The 18,705-nt window shown below is 41.8% G+C and overlaps 1 protein-coding gene across 3 annotated transcripts in view; it reads left to right on the forward strand.

Annotated features, from left to right (window-relative positions):
- The window catches only part of LOC118387696 (proline dehydrogenase 1, mitochondrial-like), a 33,964-nt gene extending 16,089 nt beyond the window's left edge, over positions 1-17,875 (forward strand). Inside the window, exons 3-17 of one of the 3 annotated variants that reach the window (XM_052525787.1) lie at positions 1-133; positions 8,689-8,897; positions 11,894-11,928; positions 12,017-12,058; positions 12,808-12,957; positions 13,173-13,237; positions 13,359-13,475; positions 13,712-13,791; positions 13,915-13,996; positions 14,218-14,310; positions 14,956-15,102; positions 15,576-15,751; positions 16,013-16,111; positions 16,351-16,439; positions 16,835-17,875. In XM_052525787.1, the coding sequence (XP_052381747.1) occupies positions 8,692-8,897; positions 11,894-11,928; positions 12,017-12,058; positions 12,808-12,957; positions 13,173-13,237; positions 13,359-13,475; positions 13,712-13,791; positions 13,915-13,996; positions 14,218-14,310; positions 14,956-15,102; positions 15,576-15,751; positions 16,013-16,111; positions 16,351-16,439; positions 16,835-17,025 (1,572 nt within the window). In that variant the 5' untranslated portion in view covers positions 1-133; positions 8,689-8,691 and the 3' untranslated portion in view covers positions 17,026-17,875. Of the gene's footprint in view, positions 134-4,512; positions 4,972-8,688; positions 8,898-11,893; positions 11,929-12,016; positions 12,059-12,807; positions 12,958-13,172; positions 13,238-13,358; positions 13,476-13,711; positions 13,792-13,914; positions 13,997-14,217; positions 14,311-14,955; positions 15,103-15,575; positions 15,752-16,012; positions 16,112-16,350; positions 16,440-16,834 lie in introns of those variants that run through there. The other 2 variants (XM_035776316.2, XM_035776317.2) reach the window with 2 other exon arrangements.
- Positions 17,876-18,705: the final 830 nt, after the last annotated feature.

Genomic DNA, 18,705 nt, shown 5'->3' on the forward strand with positions numbered 1-18,705 from the left:
CAGCGTCCTCAGAGCATGCGCAGACCAGCTGGCTGGTGTGTTTACGGACATATTCAATCAATCCCTATCCCAGTCTGCTGTTCCCACATGCTTCAAGAGAGCCACCATTGTTCCTGTTCCCAAGAAAGCTAAGGTAACTGAGTTAAATGACTATCGCCCCATAGCACTCACTTCCGTCATCATGAAGTGCTTTGAGAGACTAGTCAAGGATCATATCACCATATCACCCTACCTGACACCCTAGACCCACTCCTATTTGCTTACCGCTCCAATAGGTCCACAGACAATGCAATCGCAATCTCACTGCACACTGCCCTAAGCATTTACATTTACATTTAAGTCATTTAGCAGACGCTCTTATCCAGAGCGACTTACAAATTGGCCATCTGGACAAGAGGAATACCTACAGTATGTAAGAATTCTGTTCATCGACTACAGCTCAGCATTTAAGACCATAGTGCCCTCCAAACTCGTCATTAAGCTCGAGACCCTGGGTCTCGGTCCTAGACGTTCTGACAGGCCGCCCCCTGGTGGTGAGGGTAGGAAACAACATCTCCACCCCGCTGATCCTCAACACTGGGGCCCCACAAGGGTACATTCTCAGCCCTCTCCTGTACTCCCTGTTCACCCATGACTGCGTGGCCATGCAGGCCTCCAACTCAATCATCAAGTTTCCAGACGACACTATAGTGGTAGGCTTGATTACCAAAAATGACGAGACGGCCAACAGGGTCCTCAGAGTGTTGTGTCAGGAAAACAACCTCACACTCAATGTCAACAAAATAAAGGAGATGATCGTGGACTTCAGGAAACAGCAGAGGGAGCACCCCCCTATCCATATCGAAGGGACAGTAGTGGAGAAGGTGGAAAGTTTTAAGTTCCTCGGCGTACACATCATTGACAAACTGAAATGGTCCACCCACACAGACAGTGTGCTGAAGAAGGCGCAACAGCGCCTCTTCAACCTCTGGAGGCTGGAGAAATTTGGCTTGTCACCAAAAACACTCACAAACTTCTACAGATGTACAATCGAGAGCATCCTGTCGGGCTGTATCACCGCCTGGTACGGCAACTGCTCCTCCCACAACCGCAAGGCTCTCCAGAGGGTAGTGAGGTCTGCACAACGCATCACAGGGGGCAAACTACCAGCCCTCCAAGACACCTACACCACCCGATGTCACAGGAACGTCAAAAATATCATCAAGGACAACAACCACCCGAGCCACTGCCTGTTCACCCCGCTATCATCCAGAAGGCGAAGTCAGTACAGGTGCATCAAATCTGGGACCGAGAGACTGAAAAACAGCTTTTTATCTCAAGGCCATCAGACTGTTAAACAGCCATCACTAACATTGAGTGGCTACTGCCAACATACTGACTCAAATCTCTAGCCACTTTAATCATACAAAATTGGATGTAAGAAATGTATCACTAGTCATTTTAAACAATGCCACTTTATATAATGTTTACATACCCTACATTACTCATCTCATATGTATATACTGTACTCTATACCATCTACTGCATCCTGCCTATGCCGTTCGGCCATCGCTCATCCATATATTTATATGTACATATTATAATTCATTCCTTTACCCTTGTGTGTGTTTAAGCTAGTTGTTGTGAAATTGTTTGATTACTTGTTAGATATTACTGCATGGTTGGAACTAGAAGCACAAGCATTTCACAAGCATTTTGCGACACTTGCATTAACATCTGCTAACCATGTGTATGTGACCAATGACATTTTATTTTATTTGACGTATGACAACTGGTTTGACATTTATTCAGGACATGTATGCATATGTATTGACTTGGGTGAAGGGTTATCTTTTCAAACAGAAGCTGAATATAAAACCTTTATGACTGCATGGTTGTAAAATTCTGGCTCCCAGACGGTATTAAGGTGTTAAGGTGTAGGATAAGCTCATCGATTGCTGTATCCCCAGACAGAAGATGCCGCCAGGCAAACACACTAGCACACCTTAACAATAGGCTTAAATTTTCCGCATTGACTGACCTCCATGTCTTAAAGTAATGATGGACTGTCATTTCACTTTGCTTATTTGAGCTGTTCTTGCCATAATATGGACTTGGTCTTTCACCAAATAGGGCTATCTTCTGTAAACCAACCCTACATTGTCACAACACAACTGACTGGTTCAAATGCATTAAGAAGGAAAGCAATTCCACGAATTAACTTTTAACAAGGCACACCTGTTAATTTAAATGCATTCCAGTTGACTACCTCATGAAGCTGGTTGAGAAAAAATGTATTTATTTCACCTTTATTTAACCAGGTAGGCAAGTTGAGAACAAGTTCTCATTTACAATTGCGACCTGGCCAAGATAAAACAAAGCAGTTCGACACATACAACACAGTAAAGGAGTAAAACAAACATACAGTCAATAACACAGTAGAAAAGTAAGTCTATATACTATGTGAGCAAATGAGGGAGGTAAAGGGAAAAAAAGGCCATGGTGGAGAGGTAAATACAATATGGCAAGTACAACACTGGAATGATAGATTTGCAGTGGAAGAATGTGCAAGGTAGAAATAGAAATAATGGGGAGCCAAATAAATAAATAAATAAAAACAGTAGGGGATGGGGTAGTTGTTTGGGCTAAATTATAGAGGGGCTATGTACAGGTGCAGTAATCTGTGAGCTGCTCTGACAGCTGGTGCTTAAAGCTAGTGAGGGAGATAAGTGTTTCCAGTTTCAGAGATTTTTGTAGTTCGTTCCAATCATTGGCAGCAGAGAACTGGAAGGAGAGGCGGCCAAATGAGGAATTGGCTTTGGGGGTGACCAGAGAGATATACCTGCTGGAGCGTGTGCTACAGGTGGGTGCTGCTATGGTGACCAGCGAGCTGAGATAAGGGGGGACTTTACCTAGCAGGGTCTTGTAGATGACCTGGAGCCAGTGGGTTTGGCAACGAGTATGAAGAATGCCAAGAGTGTGCAAAGCTGTCATCAAGGCAAAGGGTGGCTACTTTGAAGAATCCCAAATATAAAACATATTTTAATTTTAACACTTTTTTGGTTACTACATGATTCCATGTGTGTTATTTCATAGTTTTGATGTCTTCGATATTATTATACAATGTAGAAAATAGTCTAAATAAAGAAAAACCATTGAATGAGTAGGTGTGTCCAAACTTTTGACTGGTAGTATATGTATCCAGACTGGCATTATACTATCGCATCAGGGGCTTAAAACTTCTTCGGGATCAATGGGCCCCCCAAGTGACGGTTGAGCTAACGTAGGCTAATGTGATTAGCATGAGGTTGTAAGTAACAAGAACATTTCCCAGGACATAGACATATCTGATTTTGGCAAAAAGCTTAAATTCTTGTTAATCTAACTGCGTTGTCCAATTTACAAAAGCTATTACAGTGAAAGAATACCATGCTATTGTTTGAAGAGTTATAAACTTGAAAAGTTATTAATAAAACAATTAGGAACATTTGGGCAGTCTTGATACATTTTGAACATAAATGTAATGGTTCATTGGATCAGTCTAAAACTTTGCACATACACTGCTGCCATCTAGTGGCCAAAATCTACATTGCGCCTGGGCTGGAATAATACATTATGGCCTTTCTCTTGCATTTCAAAGATGGTACACATTTTTTTTAAACTGTTGTTTTTTTTCCTTTGTATTTTCTTTCACCAGATCTAATGTGTTATATTATCCTACATTAATTCCACACTGCGTAACTTAAAGGTGTTTCCTTTCAAATGGTATCAATAATATGCATATTCTTGCTTCACTGCCTGAGCTACAGGCAGTTAGATTTGGGTATTTCTTTTTTTAAAGGGTCCGGATCCTGTGCAGTCACAAAAACCATAAAGCGCTATGATGAAACTGGCTCTCATGAGGACCCCCACAGAAAAGGAAACCCAGAGTTACCTTTGCTGCAGAGGATAAATTCAATATAGTTAACTGTATGTCAGATTGCAGCCCAAATAATTGCAGACACATCTCAACATCAACTGTTCAGAGGAGACTGGGTGAATCAGGCATTCATGGTTGAATTACTGCAAAGAAACCACTTCCACTTTGGCCAAGAAACACAAGCAATTGAGATTAGACTGGTGGAAATCTGTCCTTTGGTCTGAAGAGTCCCCAAATGTGGGATTTTTGGTTCCATCCGCCATGTCTTTGTGATGCAGAGTAGGTGAATGGAAGATCTCCGCATGTGTGGTTCCCACCGTGAAGCATGGAGGAGGAGGTGGGATGTGTGGGGGTGCTTTGCTGGTGACACTGTGATTTATTTAGAATTCAAGGCACACTTAACCAACATGTCTATTTCAGCATTCTGCAGCTATACGCCATCTCAAGATTTATAATTCAACAACCCAAATGTCACCTTTGATTTGATTGTATTTCTTATGAAGGACATGCTGTCGCCTTATTATTTGCAGAACAGTGGGAAGGGGGAGTTCCTCATAACACCGAGTTCACGTTAAACGCGTCAGAGTAGGCGGTCCTTGCCTTATAAACACTGCGCATGCGCACAAACTGTCAGTCGAACCACGAACTAGAACTGCTATAGCCACGCGCCCTCTAACGCAATATTTTAATTTTTTTTTTACGACTTTAAATACAGCTAACTAATGTCGTACACTAAAGTAATACCAGGTCTAGTCAGGGCAAATTCTGACAACATCAAGAGAATATGCTTGTCTCAGGGGAGATTTCGGTCCACGGTCGCATCCAAGCAACGTAAGGAGGTTGAAGGAGGGAAAGAAGAGCAGCAACTTGTTGAGTGCACCGTGGTGAAAGCTGTTCAAGCAGACCTCATCAGCCAAACAAAAAATAACACCGATGCTCAAACACGGAAGATCGCAATCGACTTTGATAATACACACGAAGCGTATAAAAGTAAAGATAATATTGAGCTGCTTAGAAGTCTGTTGGTCTTCAAGCTTTGTACATTCGACTTCCTCGTTGACAAGAACAAGGAGGTAGGGACATTTTGATGAGATTGTTTTTGCTACATTGTGGTTAGTAGTAAATGGTGTGGTTAGTAGAACTTCTGACTGTCAAATAGCCATTATTCAAAAACACGAAACGGCATGTTAACAAGGGTCCAGGGAGTCTCGCAGTGGAAAAAGCTCAAATTCACTACTTAAATTCAATTGCTTGCTCTGACCTCATATTTGAGCTTGCTTTATGCGCGACCCACGTGACTACATAGCGAGCAATACAAGGATGTGGAGAGGCCAAGTACACCTGACTGCAGTGTGCAGTTCTGGGTGGGGCTCATTGTGGGCGGAGGCCCACGTTTGACCCCACCCACCGGTGTTTTTTTGTCCATTTGAGGTTTGACAGTCACACACTGAATACGAACACAAACGTTTGTGCAAGGTGTCGTAAGAAATATTAAAGTGGTACCAGCACATTTAACACTTTTTGGTTCAATGTAAAATTGTGTTGATAAATGTTATAACTTTGTAAATATATTTTTTAATATATTTAATTAAAAAATCAGTTACTACCTGTCCTGACTTATAATGCTGTTTACTTTCCTCATGAGAATGGAGACCATATAGACATACTGACAAGCTGAATGTGCTTTGTACATTATGTTATACCAGCTCCAGTAAAGAGATAAGAGACTCGGGTGACTTCTACGTCATCTTTACTAAAGCACATAGCACATAACACAGTCGCCCTGGGGACTGTTTAAGGGCCTCTGCATGCTCTTGAGGTGCCACTGGATGCTGATGGTATGTCAAGTGCTTCAGAAACTGTGTTATGTTGATTATTGTTGCTGTGCAATAGCAACATTGAAAGTGTCACATTTCTACAACTGAAGCCACACTTTATGATTGTGAACTCTGGAAGAGAGGAATAATAGTAAAGGAACAAGTTATACAACTTAATTAAACACACTGATGTAACTGAAAAAAACAGGGCAAATCAAAAAACGTGAATGTCAAATATATTCAATAAACAAACAAAGAAATAGTACCTCTGTGCCTCACTGACGCATGACCTTTGATGTGGTTGTTGACCATATATTGTTCAGCCTTATATGTGCAGAAGGGCCAGCGATGAAGTTGACTGCTGCTGCATTTTTTTATTTTGGGAATCTCGCCCTCCAAAAACACACTAACGTGTCTCTATACTAGAGGCCGACCGATTAATCGGAATGGCTGATTAATTAGGGCAGATTTCAAGTTTCCATAACAATCGGAAATCTGTATTTTTGGGCGTAGATTATTTTATTTTATTATTTTTATACCTTTATTTAACAAGTCAGTTAAGAACACATTCTTATTTTCAATAACGGCCTAGGAACGGTGGGATAACTGCCTTGTTCAGGGGCAGAACAACAGGTTTTCACCTTGTCAGCTCGTGGGATCCAATCTTGCAACCATACAGTTAACTAGTCCCAACGCAATAACGACCTGCCTCTCTCTCGTTGCACTCCACAAGGAGACTGCCTGTTACGCGAATGCAGTAATCCAAGGTAAGTTGCTAGCTAGCATTAAACTTATTTTATAAAGAACAATCAATTATAATCACTAGTTAATTACACATGGTTAATGATGTTACTAGATATTATCTAGCGTGTCCTGCGTTGCATATAATCTGACTGAGCATACAAGTATCTGACTGAGCGGTGGTAGGCAGAAGAAGGCACGTAAACATTCATTCAAACAGCACTTTCGTGCATTTTGCCAGCAGCTCTTCATTGTGTGTCAAGCATTGGGCTGTTTATGACTGTTTATGTTCATGCCTATCAACTCCCGAGATGAGGCTGGTGTAACCGAAGTGAAATGGCTAGCAAGTTAGCGCGCGCTAATAGCGTTTCAAACGTCACTCGCTCTGAGCCTTCTAGTAGTTGTTCCCCTTGCTCTGCATGGGTAACGCTGCTTCGATGGTGGCTGTTGTCGTTGTGTTGCTGGTTCAAGCCCAGTGAGGAGCGAGGAGAGGGACGGAAGCTATACTGTTACACTGGCAATACTAAAGTGCCTATTAGAACATCCAATAGTCGAAGGTTAATGAAATACAAATGGTATAGAGGGAAATAGTCCTATAATTCCTATAATAACTACAACCTAAAACTTCTTACCTGGGAATATTGAAGACTTGTGTTAAAAGGAACCACCAGCTTTCATATGTTCTCATGTTCTGAGCAAGGATCTGAAACGTTAGCTTTCTTACATAGCACATATTGCACTTTTACTTTCTTCTCCAACACTTTGTTTTTGCATTATTTAAACCAAATTGAACATGTTTCATTATTTACTTGAGGCTAAATGGATTTTATTGATGTATTATATTAAGTTAAAATAAGTGTTCATTCAGTATTGTTGTAATTGTCATTACTACAAATAAATAAAAAAATCTGCCGATTTAATTGGCATCGGCTTTTTTGTCCTCCAATAATCGGTATCGGCGTTGAAAAATCATAAATGTAGACCTCCACAAGTCTGGTTCATCCTTGGGAGCAATTTCCAAATGCCTGAAAGTACCACGTTCATCTGTACAAACAATAGTATGCAATTATAAACACCATGGCACCACGCAACCGCCATACCGCTTAGGAAGGGGATGTGTTCTGTCTCCTAGAAATGAACGTACTTTGGTGCGAAAAGTGCAAATCAATCCTAGAACAACAGCTCCAAAACCGCCATAAAAAGCCAGACTACGATTTGCAACTGCACATGGGGACGAAGATGGTACTTTTTGGAGAAATGTCCTCTGCTCTGATGAAACAAAAATAGTGGCCATAATGACCATTGTTATGTTTGTAGGAAAATGGGGGAGGCTTACAACCCGAAGAACACCATCCCAACCGTGAAGCACGGGGGTAGCAGCATCATGTTGCTTTGCTGCAGGAGGGACTGGTGCACTTCACAAAATAGATGGCATCATGAGGAGGAAAGATTATGTGGATATATTGAAGCAACATCTGACGACATCAGTCAGGAAATTAAAGCTTGGTCGCAAATGGTTCTTCCAGATGGACAATGACCCCAAGCATACTTCCAAAGTTGTGGCAAAATTGCTTAAGGACAGTAAAGTCAAGGTACTGGAGTGGCCATCACAAAGCCCTGACCTCAATTCTATAGAAAATGTCCGGGCAGAACTGAAAAAGCGTGTGCAAGCAAGGAGGCCTACAAACCTGACTCAGTTACATCAGCTCTGTCAGGGAGGAATGGTTCAATATTCACCCAACTTATTGTGGGAAGCTTGTGGAAGGCTACCTGAAAAGTTTGACCCAAGTTAAACAATTTAAAGGCAATGCTACCAAATACTAATCGAGTGTATGTCAACTTCTGACCCACTGGGAATGTGATGAAAGAAATAAAAACTGAAATAGATAATTATATTTAAATTATTATTATGACATTTAACATTCTTAAAATAAAGTGGTGATCCCAACTGACCCAAGACAGGGTATTTTTACTAGGATTAAATGTTAGTACTTGTGAAAATCTTGTCATCCAGAGTCACATATATGTATTTTCCAAGCTATAGCTCACAATATTTTAACATACAGCAGGTTTTTAAAGGACCAAAGACTTTGATCTGTTTCGTGTCTTAATTTTTGACATGGGAAAAAATATTGCGATACTGGTATCGTCACAGCCCTACAAATTTTAAGGAGCACTACTCAAGCGGGGGAGTTGTGGGTCTAACTCAGTTGATTATTTGCTCTGTCTCAGTTGATGGACCTCAGCAAGAAAGTGTTTGGCAAGCGGCTCTTTGAGAGGCTGATGAAGATGACGTTCTACGGGCAGTTTGTAGCTGGGGAGGACCATAACTCCATCAAGCCTTTGATACGTAAGAACCAGGCCTTCGGCGTGGGGTCAGTCCTGGATTACAGTGTGGAGGAGGACCTGACGCAAGAGGAGGCAGAGAAGAAGGAGATGGAGTAAGTAGTCTCTGTCATCTCTCGTCTATATCTCACAAACCCGGCCTCTATAACTCTAATAAAGGATATAGGGCTCCACACTTCAAACACAAGCTTCAACATTTTCTAGTTTCATAAGTTATTGATTAGGAATCATTGATTTATTTATAGCTATGTGCTATGGAGTGAGATGCCTATATTGCTACCTCAGTGGCCACTATGTAAACATGTTATGCAATTGACCTACGGCAAAATGCCACTGTCAAAATCATCTGATCCAATACTATTTGGCAAGGTTACGGCATACAGTTCCATATGTTGTACTTTTCTCTGATTTTACTGTAGTTTCTCCCTGCTATGTCTGTCTCTCTCCCTTTGAAACCCACAGCCTTACACATGTTTCATATTCATTAAAACCGGTGTTTACAACGTCCCAACCATAAAACATTTTTCTTGCGTCACTTTCAGTATCTGACGTTGCCCAGCAATACTCAGAGACTATTGGTCAGTTCAGACATACCCCTCTCGCCAGATTTGTTGAGCTGAAGGAGCACATTTATTCCAGTCCCTTTGAGAATGCAGTCACATGAGGTGGATTGAAACAAGCCAGCCTTGTTGGGTAACTTGACGCAGCCTTTGAAAGGAAGCCCAGGGAGTGTTATGTGATATGTTTTGGAAAGCAGCCCTCTCCTGTTTGGTCAGGGATTTTCTTAGACGGGCTATGCACACATTCAAGCTGAACTAACAATCGGAACACTGAAGCGGGCCCACTGAATGGTTCCAATTAAAGTGTACATTTGAGGAAGGGGCTTGAGTCCAGCAGAAATACATTAAATGTTAACAAATGTTATATGTTGTGTTACAGAAAGATTCAGTGATGCATACCATTTATGCATGCATAGCGCGCATTTCGTCATTAAAAACATGTTGCAGAACACATGTTGTGAACAAAATCCTACTTTCTCCATCAACTCGACCATAAGGAAATGTCCATATATGACAGTATTGGGGTCTACAAATCATTGCAAGTTATGGAACAGCCTAGAGAAGGCTGTGTACTAGGTGGCTCAGTATTTTGGGTTACCCATCATCCAGCTGCATCCCTCTCCATCTCCCCTGGTTTCGGATGTAAAATAATGATTAGGGAAGGAGTTGCTGCATAGCAATGTCTCAGCAACAGGTCAAAGGTGAGCCAGGGGGTGGGGTGATGGATGGTGGATGGGAATAACAGTGAATGGGTTAGTGATACCATCAAAGACTAACTTGGTAACATTCTGGCCTTACCTCATAATTGCTGTGGAACTCTTCACATGAGGAGACTAATCTGCACCTTTAGAGCCAAACTTCATGGATGGAATAACACAAAACATCCTCTCCTCTCGTGTTAATAATTGGATGTACCAGGGTGAAGGATGACTCATATTCACTGGAATTGTTCAGACAAGTAAGGCTTTAACACCCCCTTAACGTGATGATGGTCCGTCTGTACAGGATCAACCTGAATTAATCATTGTGGGAGTGTACCAGAGTTCCGGTCAACCTTTTCTTTTTTATTAATGTTGGCAAAGGACATGCTTTGAGTTTCAAATGTCAAATTTCCATTGAGATTGTAGAGTTCAGCCTGTGCAATTATTTATCCCCAGATAACATTTAGTGATGTTGTAAAAAATAGATAGCTACATATCACAATATTCTTTGGGGACAATATTATATACACTGAGTATACAAAACATTTTTCCATGACATAGACTAACCAGGTGAATCCAGGTGAAAGCTATGATCCCTTATTGATGTCACTTGTTAAATCCACTTAAATGAGTGTAGATGAAGGGGAGGAGACAGGTTAAAGAAGGATTTTTAAGCCTTGAGACAATTCAGACATGGATTGTGTATATGTGCCTTTCAGAGGGTGAATGGGCAAGACAAAAGATTTAAGTGCCTTTGAACAGGGTTTGGTAGTAGGTGCCCTGACAAATTGAGGCTCTTCTGGGGTCAAAGGGGGTGTAACTCAATATTAGGAAGGTGTTCCTAATGTTTTGTATACTCAGTGTAGATATTTGACTCCAAGTATCGATTGTGGGAAAATAAATAATACAAATAACATGTGTTACTGTAGGTAGAGCTTGTCGGATCTACTTGCGCCAAAACTCCAATATTTTTCATCCTATAGCTTGTTGTCCATCTTCTTGTTAAACAGTGAGCCAACATTTTTTCAGCACTTTAATTTCCCTGACTGATCAAAACCCATTTTCTCATGCTCTTTCTTGTTCCTCTGTAGCAGACATATAGTGAGCAATATGCTTGGGACAGCAAATCACGGTATCGAATGGCAATACATATAGAATTGTGAGAATCGCAATACATATTATATCGGCTGGCAATTCCCAGCCCTAATAACCTTGAGCGACGCAGCCACTGAGACAACAAATAGCTCAAGGAGATCAATTCAGTAATGTGCTAATGAGAGCTCAATATCCTTCATTTTATTCAAGCTTGGGTTTTAGAGTGGTGGATCTAGACTGGATTAACCTAGGCCATGCGTGATGCACTGAGGTTTTGAAACAGCCCCCCTTGTGACTCACAGTCAGCACTCTGTTATCAGAAGTCCACAACAGCACAAGAGATCAAATAGCAGGACATTTGTACTTCTACGTAACGTTAGGTCCCCTGTGCTGCCAGGCGTACCGTTTATAGCACAGTCAACATATTGGCACACACACTGGATAGGTTGTAAAACGCCGTGCTCAAACTGATATTAACAGCTCCTGCATGGGGAGCCTGTCACAAGACGAGATAATCTTTAGCGCATGACCTTGAGTTATGAAATTCTAACTGCTAATGCATTTGAAAACCTCATCTTACACCTTATCTACGTACTTCAATGTGATGTCCAACATCTTATATGGTACTAAACACCGGAACACATTTACAGTTATGATTTGCTGTTATAGTAGCGGTGGCAGACCGGCATTGATATTAGACCTAATAGTGTTAATTTGATGTTTCATCTGTTTCAGCTCCTGTGTGTCTGAAGCTGAGAAAGAAAGCCCAGGTGTGTATTTGCTGGTGGAATGTCAAAAGTTGTCATTTACAGTACTTTATGATGGACTTGTTTTTAATGTGTTCTTAATTTGTTGCAGTGCCAGCTGGAGAACACTTTGTAATGCAGGAACATGACTACAGTAAATGTTACCACTTGACAGACTTTTATTTATTTCTGGTGCATCAAGCAATCTGGTTGGTGGATGTGGGGGGAGTGAAAGCAGCGGGGGTCACGTTGCCAAAATGTCTGTTACTTCAGCCGTGTGTCTGAATGCTAACCTCCTGGGTCTATGCCAGCGGTCATTTAAGGGTTGATATAGGACTCTTATAGCAGGTGACATGAGAGTTTGCATGGTTGAGGCAAGTGGTTTCATCTGGATTTACTCTGGAGGCTAGGAGAGGGGTTAAAAAGGGCAGATATGCACGTTAAGTTAGGGAGAAGCTGAAACCCTGGTTCATGTCATGTGTTGCATGTTTTGGGGCCCTGGACTTAAATGTATGTAACTCTCCCCCCATGTATTTTTTTCTGACTGGCACTAGATATCTAAACATCTATTTTCTTTGACTTTTTTTGACGAATTGTCCACATTTCCAAAAATGGGATGGTATGCATATGAGTCAGTGAAAAGAAGCACAGTCCTGCTCATGGATGTGTTTATGCTGATATATGCTAAGACTGATGTCACTGTTGCCACACGTTCTAAAGAAAAAGATCTTCAGGTATCTGTGCCAAATTAGAACCGCGGTAGATGATTTAGGCGACGGTGGTGTGGGTCATTCCTATTGACACTAGGCTACTCCTGTCCTTTTCTCCCAGTGGCCGGTGTGGCTAGTCTAGAAGAAAGTCTGGTCGCCTAGATAGACTTCTCATGTTGTCTTCTAACTGTAGGCGTTGACCACCGTGAGAAGAAGTACAAGGCCCACCGTCAGTTTGGGGACCGTCGTGGGGGCGTGGTCAGTGCCAGGACCTACTTCTATGCTGACGAGGCCAAGTGTGACGCCCAGATGGAGACCTTCCTGAACTGCATCAAAGCGTCAGGCGAGCACACAATAAAAATGCAGTGATTGCATCAATTCATGCCATTTTTCTAAACGTCTTTGAAAGGTCAACCTAACAATCCTTGAAAGGTCAAACTCATTGCAGACTCTTTGCAGATGTTCTTCTATCATGCTTAATATGATTCTTATGATCTGTTTATCAATGGTGTTGTTGCTGCACTAAATATTATGTTGTATCTTCATTATTCCTCTCAGGGGGGGCCTCTGTAGATGGATTTTCTGCCGTTAAGATGACTGCCCTGGGCCGCCCACAGTTTCTGGTGTGTAAGACACTGGCTGTTAGACGCCCCTTTTTAGCCCTTGATTTAACATTGACAGTGATTGTGACAGTCCAGATGTATTTGTATAAAATGGTGCCCTTTCTGCTTCTCCCCTCTCCAGCTCCAGTTCTCAGAGGTGCTGGTGAAATGGAGGAGGTTCTTCAACCTCCTAGCAGCACAGCAGGGGAAGTCTGGCATGGATGCACTGGAGCAGAAACTGGAACTGGAACAGCTGAAGGTGCGTATCGCCTGGAGCAACACTCAAAGTAGAGATGTGACTGAGGTCAAGCAGATTCCCAGCTACTGAAAAGACTCCCTAGCGCTAACAGACTTTATTTCTGTGACAGCCTGTATGGTTTCTTTGAGACAAAAACACCTGTGGGGGAAAAAATGCTAGTAATTCCTTCTATCCTTAATGTTTCATCAGTATTAGGCTAGTTATTGAAATTATTTAAAAAATGTTGTTTCCCGTAGGAGAGTTTGACTAAGCTGGGTGTTGGAAATAAAGACGACATTGAGAACTGGTTTACTGGAGAGAAACTGGGCTCATCAGGGTAAGAGGTTAAACTCACCTGGAATGCATCATGAGCACAAAGTCTATCTACTATACAATGGAAAGGATGTGTGTATAGGACTGGACTTGACTTTGAATCTGCCATTTTCATCATGTTCTCCAGAACAATAGACCTCCTGGACTGGAATAGCTTGATCAACGACAGAACAAAGATCTCAAACTTGCTCGTCATTCCCAACGTTGAGGTGAGCTAGCCACATATTACACATTTACATACATATCCTTACAATATTTAACATGCAGCCATACTATCCACCTGAATTTGTTTGTACACAGAAACTCGAAGCACAAGTCCATCCATCCATGCAGAGTGTACATACATTGTATGCATGCATACATTAATGCATTTTGTAGTTCAAGTCAAAGTTTACTCTTAATGAAATGTGCGTTTCCGCTGGTCTTCTAGAATGGTCAGCTGGAGCCTCTGTTGAGGAAGTTCACTGTTGAAGAGGAGAAACAGATGAAGAGGATGCTGCAGAGAGTGGATGTTCTGGCCAAGGTAAGGCGATTCTAGAGTTCAGTATAGGGCACTGTTGCCAAACATGGTTTTACAATTCAACAGTTGTTTAACGACAGTATATTGACCCAGCGGTTCACATATGAATTGGATCATGGGATGCAGTACATCTCACATTTTACGAGAAACCTCAGTGAGCAGGCCAGGCCATACGTCAGTTTATTGGAAATAAACCTTTTGTCAATAGTTTTGTTTGTCAGATTTACTAACTTCAAAAAAGAATAACGCAACTTCAGAAATGTGGTCATTGTTGGGAAAGGTTTCAGCCCCCTCTGTTTGAATTAGAATTTCCCTCCTCCAATAGGAGCAAGAGTCTACTTCTATGACGTGTTGTATCCAGAGTCTGTTTGCTCTGAAGTGAGTCTCTATAGATAAAAGTACTAGCTTGGTCCCTAGGTATTACGTTATCATGGCTGTACTAAAGGCAACAGTAGATGGCAGTGGCCAAGTGCCTCCAAATGCTCAGCAACAGAAAAGAAGGCATAACATGACCACTGAAATGTTTCAAGTGATCCTGACAAATGGCTTCACTTTTGTGTTGAAGTAAAGCACCATTTGTATCCCAGGGGGTACAGCTGACTATCAGCGGAGGTTAACACAAGGCTGTTGTTGATTTTCATATCCCAGCATGCAGTGGACAATGGGGTGAGGCTGATGGTGGACGCTGAGCAGACATACTTTCAGCCGGCCATCAGCAGACTGACCCTGGAGATGCAGAGGATCTTCAACAGAGAGAAGCCCATCATCTTTAATACCTACCAGTGTTATCTCAAGGTGAGTCCTTGACACTGTCCTCAACACCCCCCCATCTCTGGTTGTTGTTCATCTTCATGTTCCTTGCATTTTTGTCAAGCTCGGGACTGTTGGGACTACATGTACAATCTCATAGATTATGTAGCGTCGGGAGGCCATCTGTCTGTGTATGGACTTGTCATGCCGCTAGGAATAGAGGAAAACAGATTTCATAACCCCTTTCATAGTTAACCCATAAAAGCCTTCCATATTTAACCTATAAAAGACCAACCTACTATATAAACCTTTTAAACCTGCTATATCCATGTTTATGCTGCATCTTTGTAGTTTTATGATAAGGTGTGTACACATAAATCTGATATGAACATATTAAACAAAAATGACATGACTGTGTTCCTCATTTACCCTTTATAAGAGATGTAATGGACACTCGGGTGATTTGTGTTGTTAACCGTAGCGTTATATCATTGTGTGACCTATTATGACTTCTACAGGAAGCGTATGACAATGTGTCTGTGGACGTGGAGCTGTCCCGGCGTGAGGGCTGGTACTTTGGGGCCAAGCTGGTTCGCGGCGCCTACATGTACCAGGAGAGGAGCAGAGCGGAGGAAATCGGTTATGAGGACCCCATCAACCCAGATTACGAGGCCACCAATAGAATGTACCACAAGTAAGGCCCATAAATGTGCTACGGTGTGAAGTTGCCCTTAGGTACAGATCTAGGATCAGCTTCCCACCCCCGATTTTAACCTTAACCATTAGTGTGGAAAATGCTAAACTGACCTAAGATCAACTTCACCCTACTCCCAGTGGTGTTCTGTGTGACTTTAGTAACTTGGTATTTACTTGTTTGAATAGGGATATGCATTATGTGATGAATCAGATCACTGGATTAGCTGAAGTTCATTGTCTCTTCCCTGATCCTCTGAAGGTGTTTAGAGTTTGTGTTGGAGGAGATTGACCACAACAGAAAGGCTAATGTCATGGTGGCGTCACACAACGAGGACACTGTCAAATTCACCCTGGGAAAGTAAGGCCAGCCTCTGGGCTTTATTCAATCAAGAGGCAGTTAGACTCGTTTAGGGTAGGACGTGCATCAGCTAGTGAATTCGTACATACATGTTGTTACACAAAACACCAAAACAATAGTGACACAACTTCATAGAAAGCAAATGTATTATATAAATGCTTATGTCAGTGAGGTGATGTTTATTATTGAGCCGTGTTATGTTTTTGAATATGTGCAACCCGTCTGTGTTGTTTTGGCAGGATGAACGAGATGGGTCTGTCCCCCACTGAGAAAAAGGTCTATTTTGGACAGCTGCTCGGCATGTGTGACCAGATAAGCTTCCCTCTAGGTACAATAATATCAACACGGTACTGTAGATTGTTGCTGTATAGTCAATGGGTTTATTGGAGATGAAGATTTATTGATTGGCATTTTGGTTAGGAATCTTCTTGAAGGCAAGCGTCCTTTAGGCCTCTATACCACAGACTCAACTATAGATGACTACGAAACAAACAACGTCAGGATCTCACTCAGTCACCTTATACCATACCATAGTTCTCCTTACACATTTGGTTGTTATATATAATATTGCTTTCTATTGTTTTGCAAAATTAGTTTAGAAACTAAAACGTTTAGACAAAAATAACTAATGTTTTTTGTGCTCGGGTGAAACATATTGCCTGTTGTTGTAGCTTCTCCAGTCACGTAACATGTTTCACACTCCCTCTCCGTCTCTGAGAATAGGCCAGGCTGGATTCCCAGTGTACAAGTACGTCCCCTACGGCCCAGTCAACGAGGTCATCCCCTACCTGTCACGCCGTGCCCTGGAGAACAGGGGCTTCATGAAGGGATCCCAGAGGGAGCGCAGCCTGCTGTGGAAGGAGCTCAAACGCAGGCTGCTCAACGGACAGATCCTCTACAAGCCTGTGTACTGACTGAGCTGACTGACTGGCACACCAGCACTCTGCCCCTTTTAAAACATTCCAGTGTCTTAACTGAACCTGCCCTGGTCACAATGGAGGAACCCGAACTGCCACTTAATTGGAATTTTCACATAGTCATGCACTGATGTCAATGGGAGACTAAAGTGAAAATTTGACTTCCAGTAAGTAGAAGTTAGGGTTTACTGTGGCTTTAGAATGTACTGTAGGTAGGTGTGTTTAGTACTGAGATATGATCCTAATGCCAAGTGACCCTCTACCTTCCTTTTGCTCTATTTATTGCTGTTGAAAGTGTCCTTATTATATACCATGATCCTTATCCACTGCTTTTGTCATGGTTTAGTGGCTTACAGTGGCTTGTGAAAGTATTCACCCCCTTGGCATTTTTCCTATTTTGTCTTCATGGTGCCGCTTGCTTGGTGGTGCACCTTGCTTAGTGGTGTTGCAGACTCTGGGGCCTTTCAAAACAGGTGTATATATATACTGAGATCATGTGAAAGATCATGTGACACTTAGATTGCACACAGGTGGACTTTATTTAAATTATGTTACGTCTGAAGGTAATTGGTTGCACCAGATCTTATTTAGGGGCTTTATAGCGAAGTGGGTGAATACATATGCACACACCACTTTTACTTTTTTGATTTTTTTTTTAAACAAGGTTTTTTTTTCACATGTCCAATACATGAAATCCAAATAAAAATCCATTTAGATCACAGGTTGTAATGCAACAAAATAGGAAAAATGCCTAGGGGGGTGAATACTTTTGCAAGGCACTGTAATCGGTGGTATTTCTTATGTAAATAACTTATTGAGTGGTTGTATTAAACTGTATTTGACTGCAGATTTTTTTCTGGATTTATTTAGGCTCCTCTTTAATGTGTCCATTGTCTCTGTGTTTCATTTCATGTTCAGAAACAGTTTTGTCAAAATGGAGTTGCCTGTTTTAGAGATTCTCTGGTACTTGCAGTGTGTACATGGTCCTGTGTGGCTCAGTTGGTAGAGCATTGGCACTTGCAACGCCAGGGTTGTGGGTTTGATTCCCATGGAGGACAAGTATGACAAATGTTTCCACTCACAACTGTAAGTTGCTCTGGATAGGAGTGTGCCAAATTACGTAAAATATATCATTTTTAACCAGTAGTTCTGAAATTAGAGCACACAAGTTAATAGTGGTCTACATCAGATACAGTGCATTCGGAAAGTATTCAGACCCCTTCCCCTTTTCCACATTTTGTTACATTACTGCCTTATTCTATTTCCAAAAAGTTTTGAGACACTGTAAAGTTCATGGAGAATAAGAGCACCTCCTCCCAGCTGCCCACTGCACTGAGGCTAGGAAACACTGTCATCACTGATTAAATCCACGATAATTGAGAATTTCAAGAACATTTCTCTACGGCTGGCCATGCATTCCACCTGGCTACCCCAACCCTGGCCAACAGCTCTGCACCCCCCGCAGCAACTGGCCCAAATCAATCTGGACCATCTCTTCCTAAAATTAACCACCACCATTGTTGCAACCCCTATTACTACCGTAATTTCTGGACTATTAAGCGCACCTGAATATAAAACGCACCCACTGAATTATTAAAAAATGTATTTTGTACATAAATAAGCCTGCACATGTCTATAAGCCGCAGGTGCCTACCGGTACATTGAAACAAATTAACT

The sequence above is a fragment of the Oncorhynchus keta genome, chromosome 9 (assembly GCF_023373465.1).
Source record: "Oncorhynchus keta strain PuntledgeMale-10-30-2019 chromosome 9, Oket_V2, whole genome shotgun sequence".
Classification (NCBI taxonomy): domain Eukaryota; kingdom Metazoa; phylum Chordata; class Actinopteri; order Salmoniformes; family Salmonidae; genus Oncorhynchus; species Oncorhynchus keta.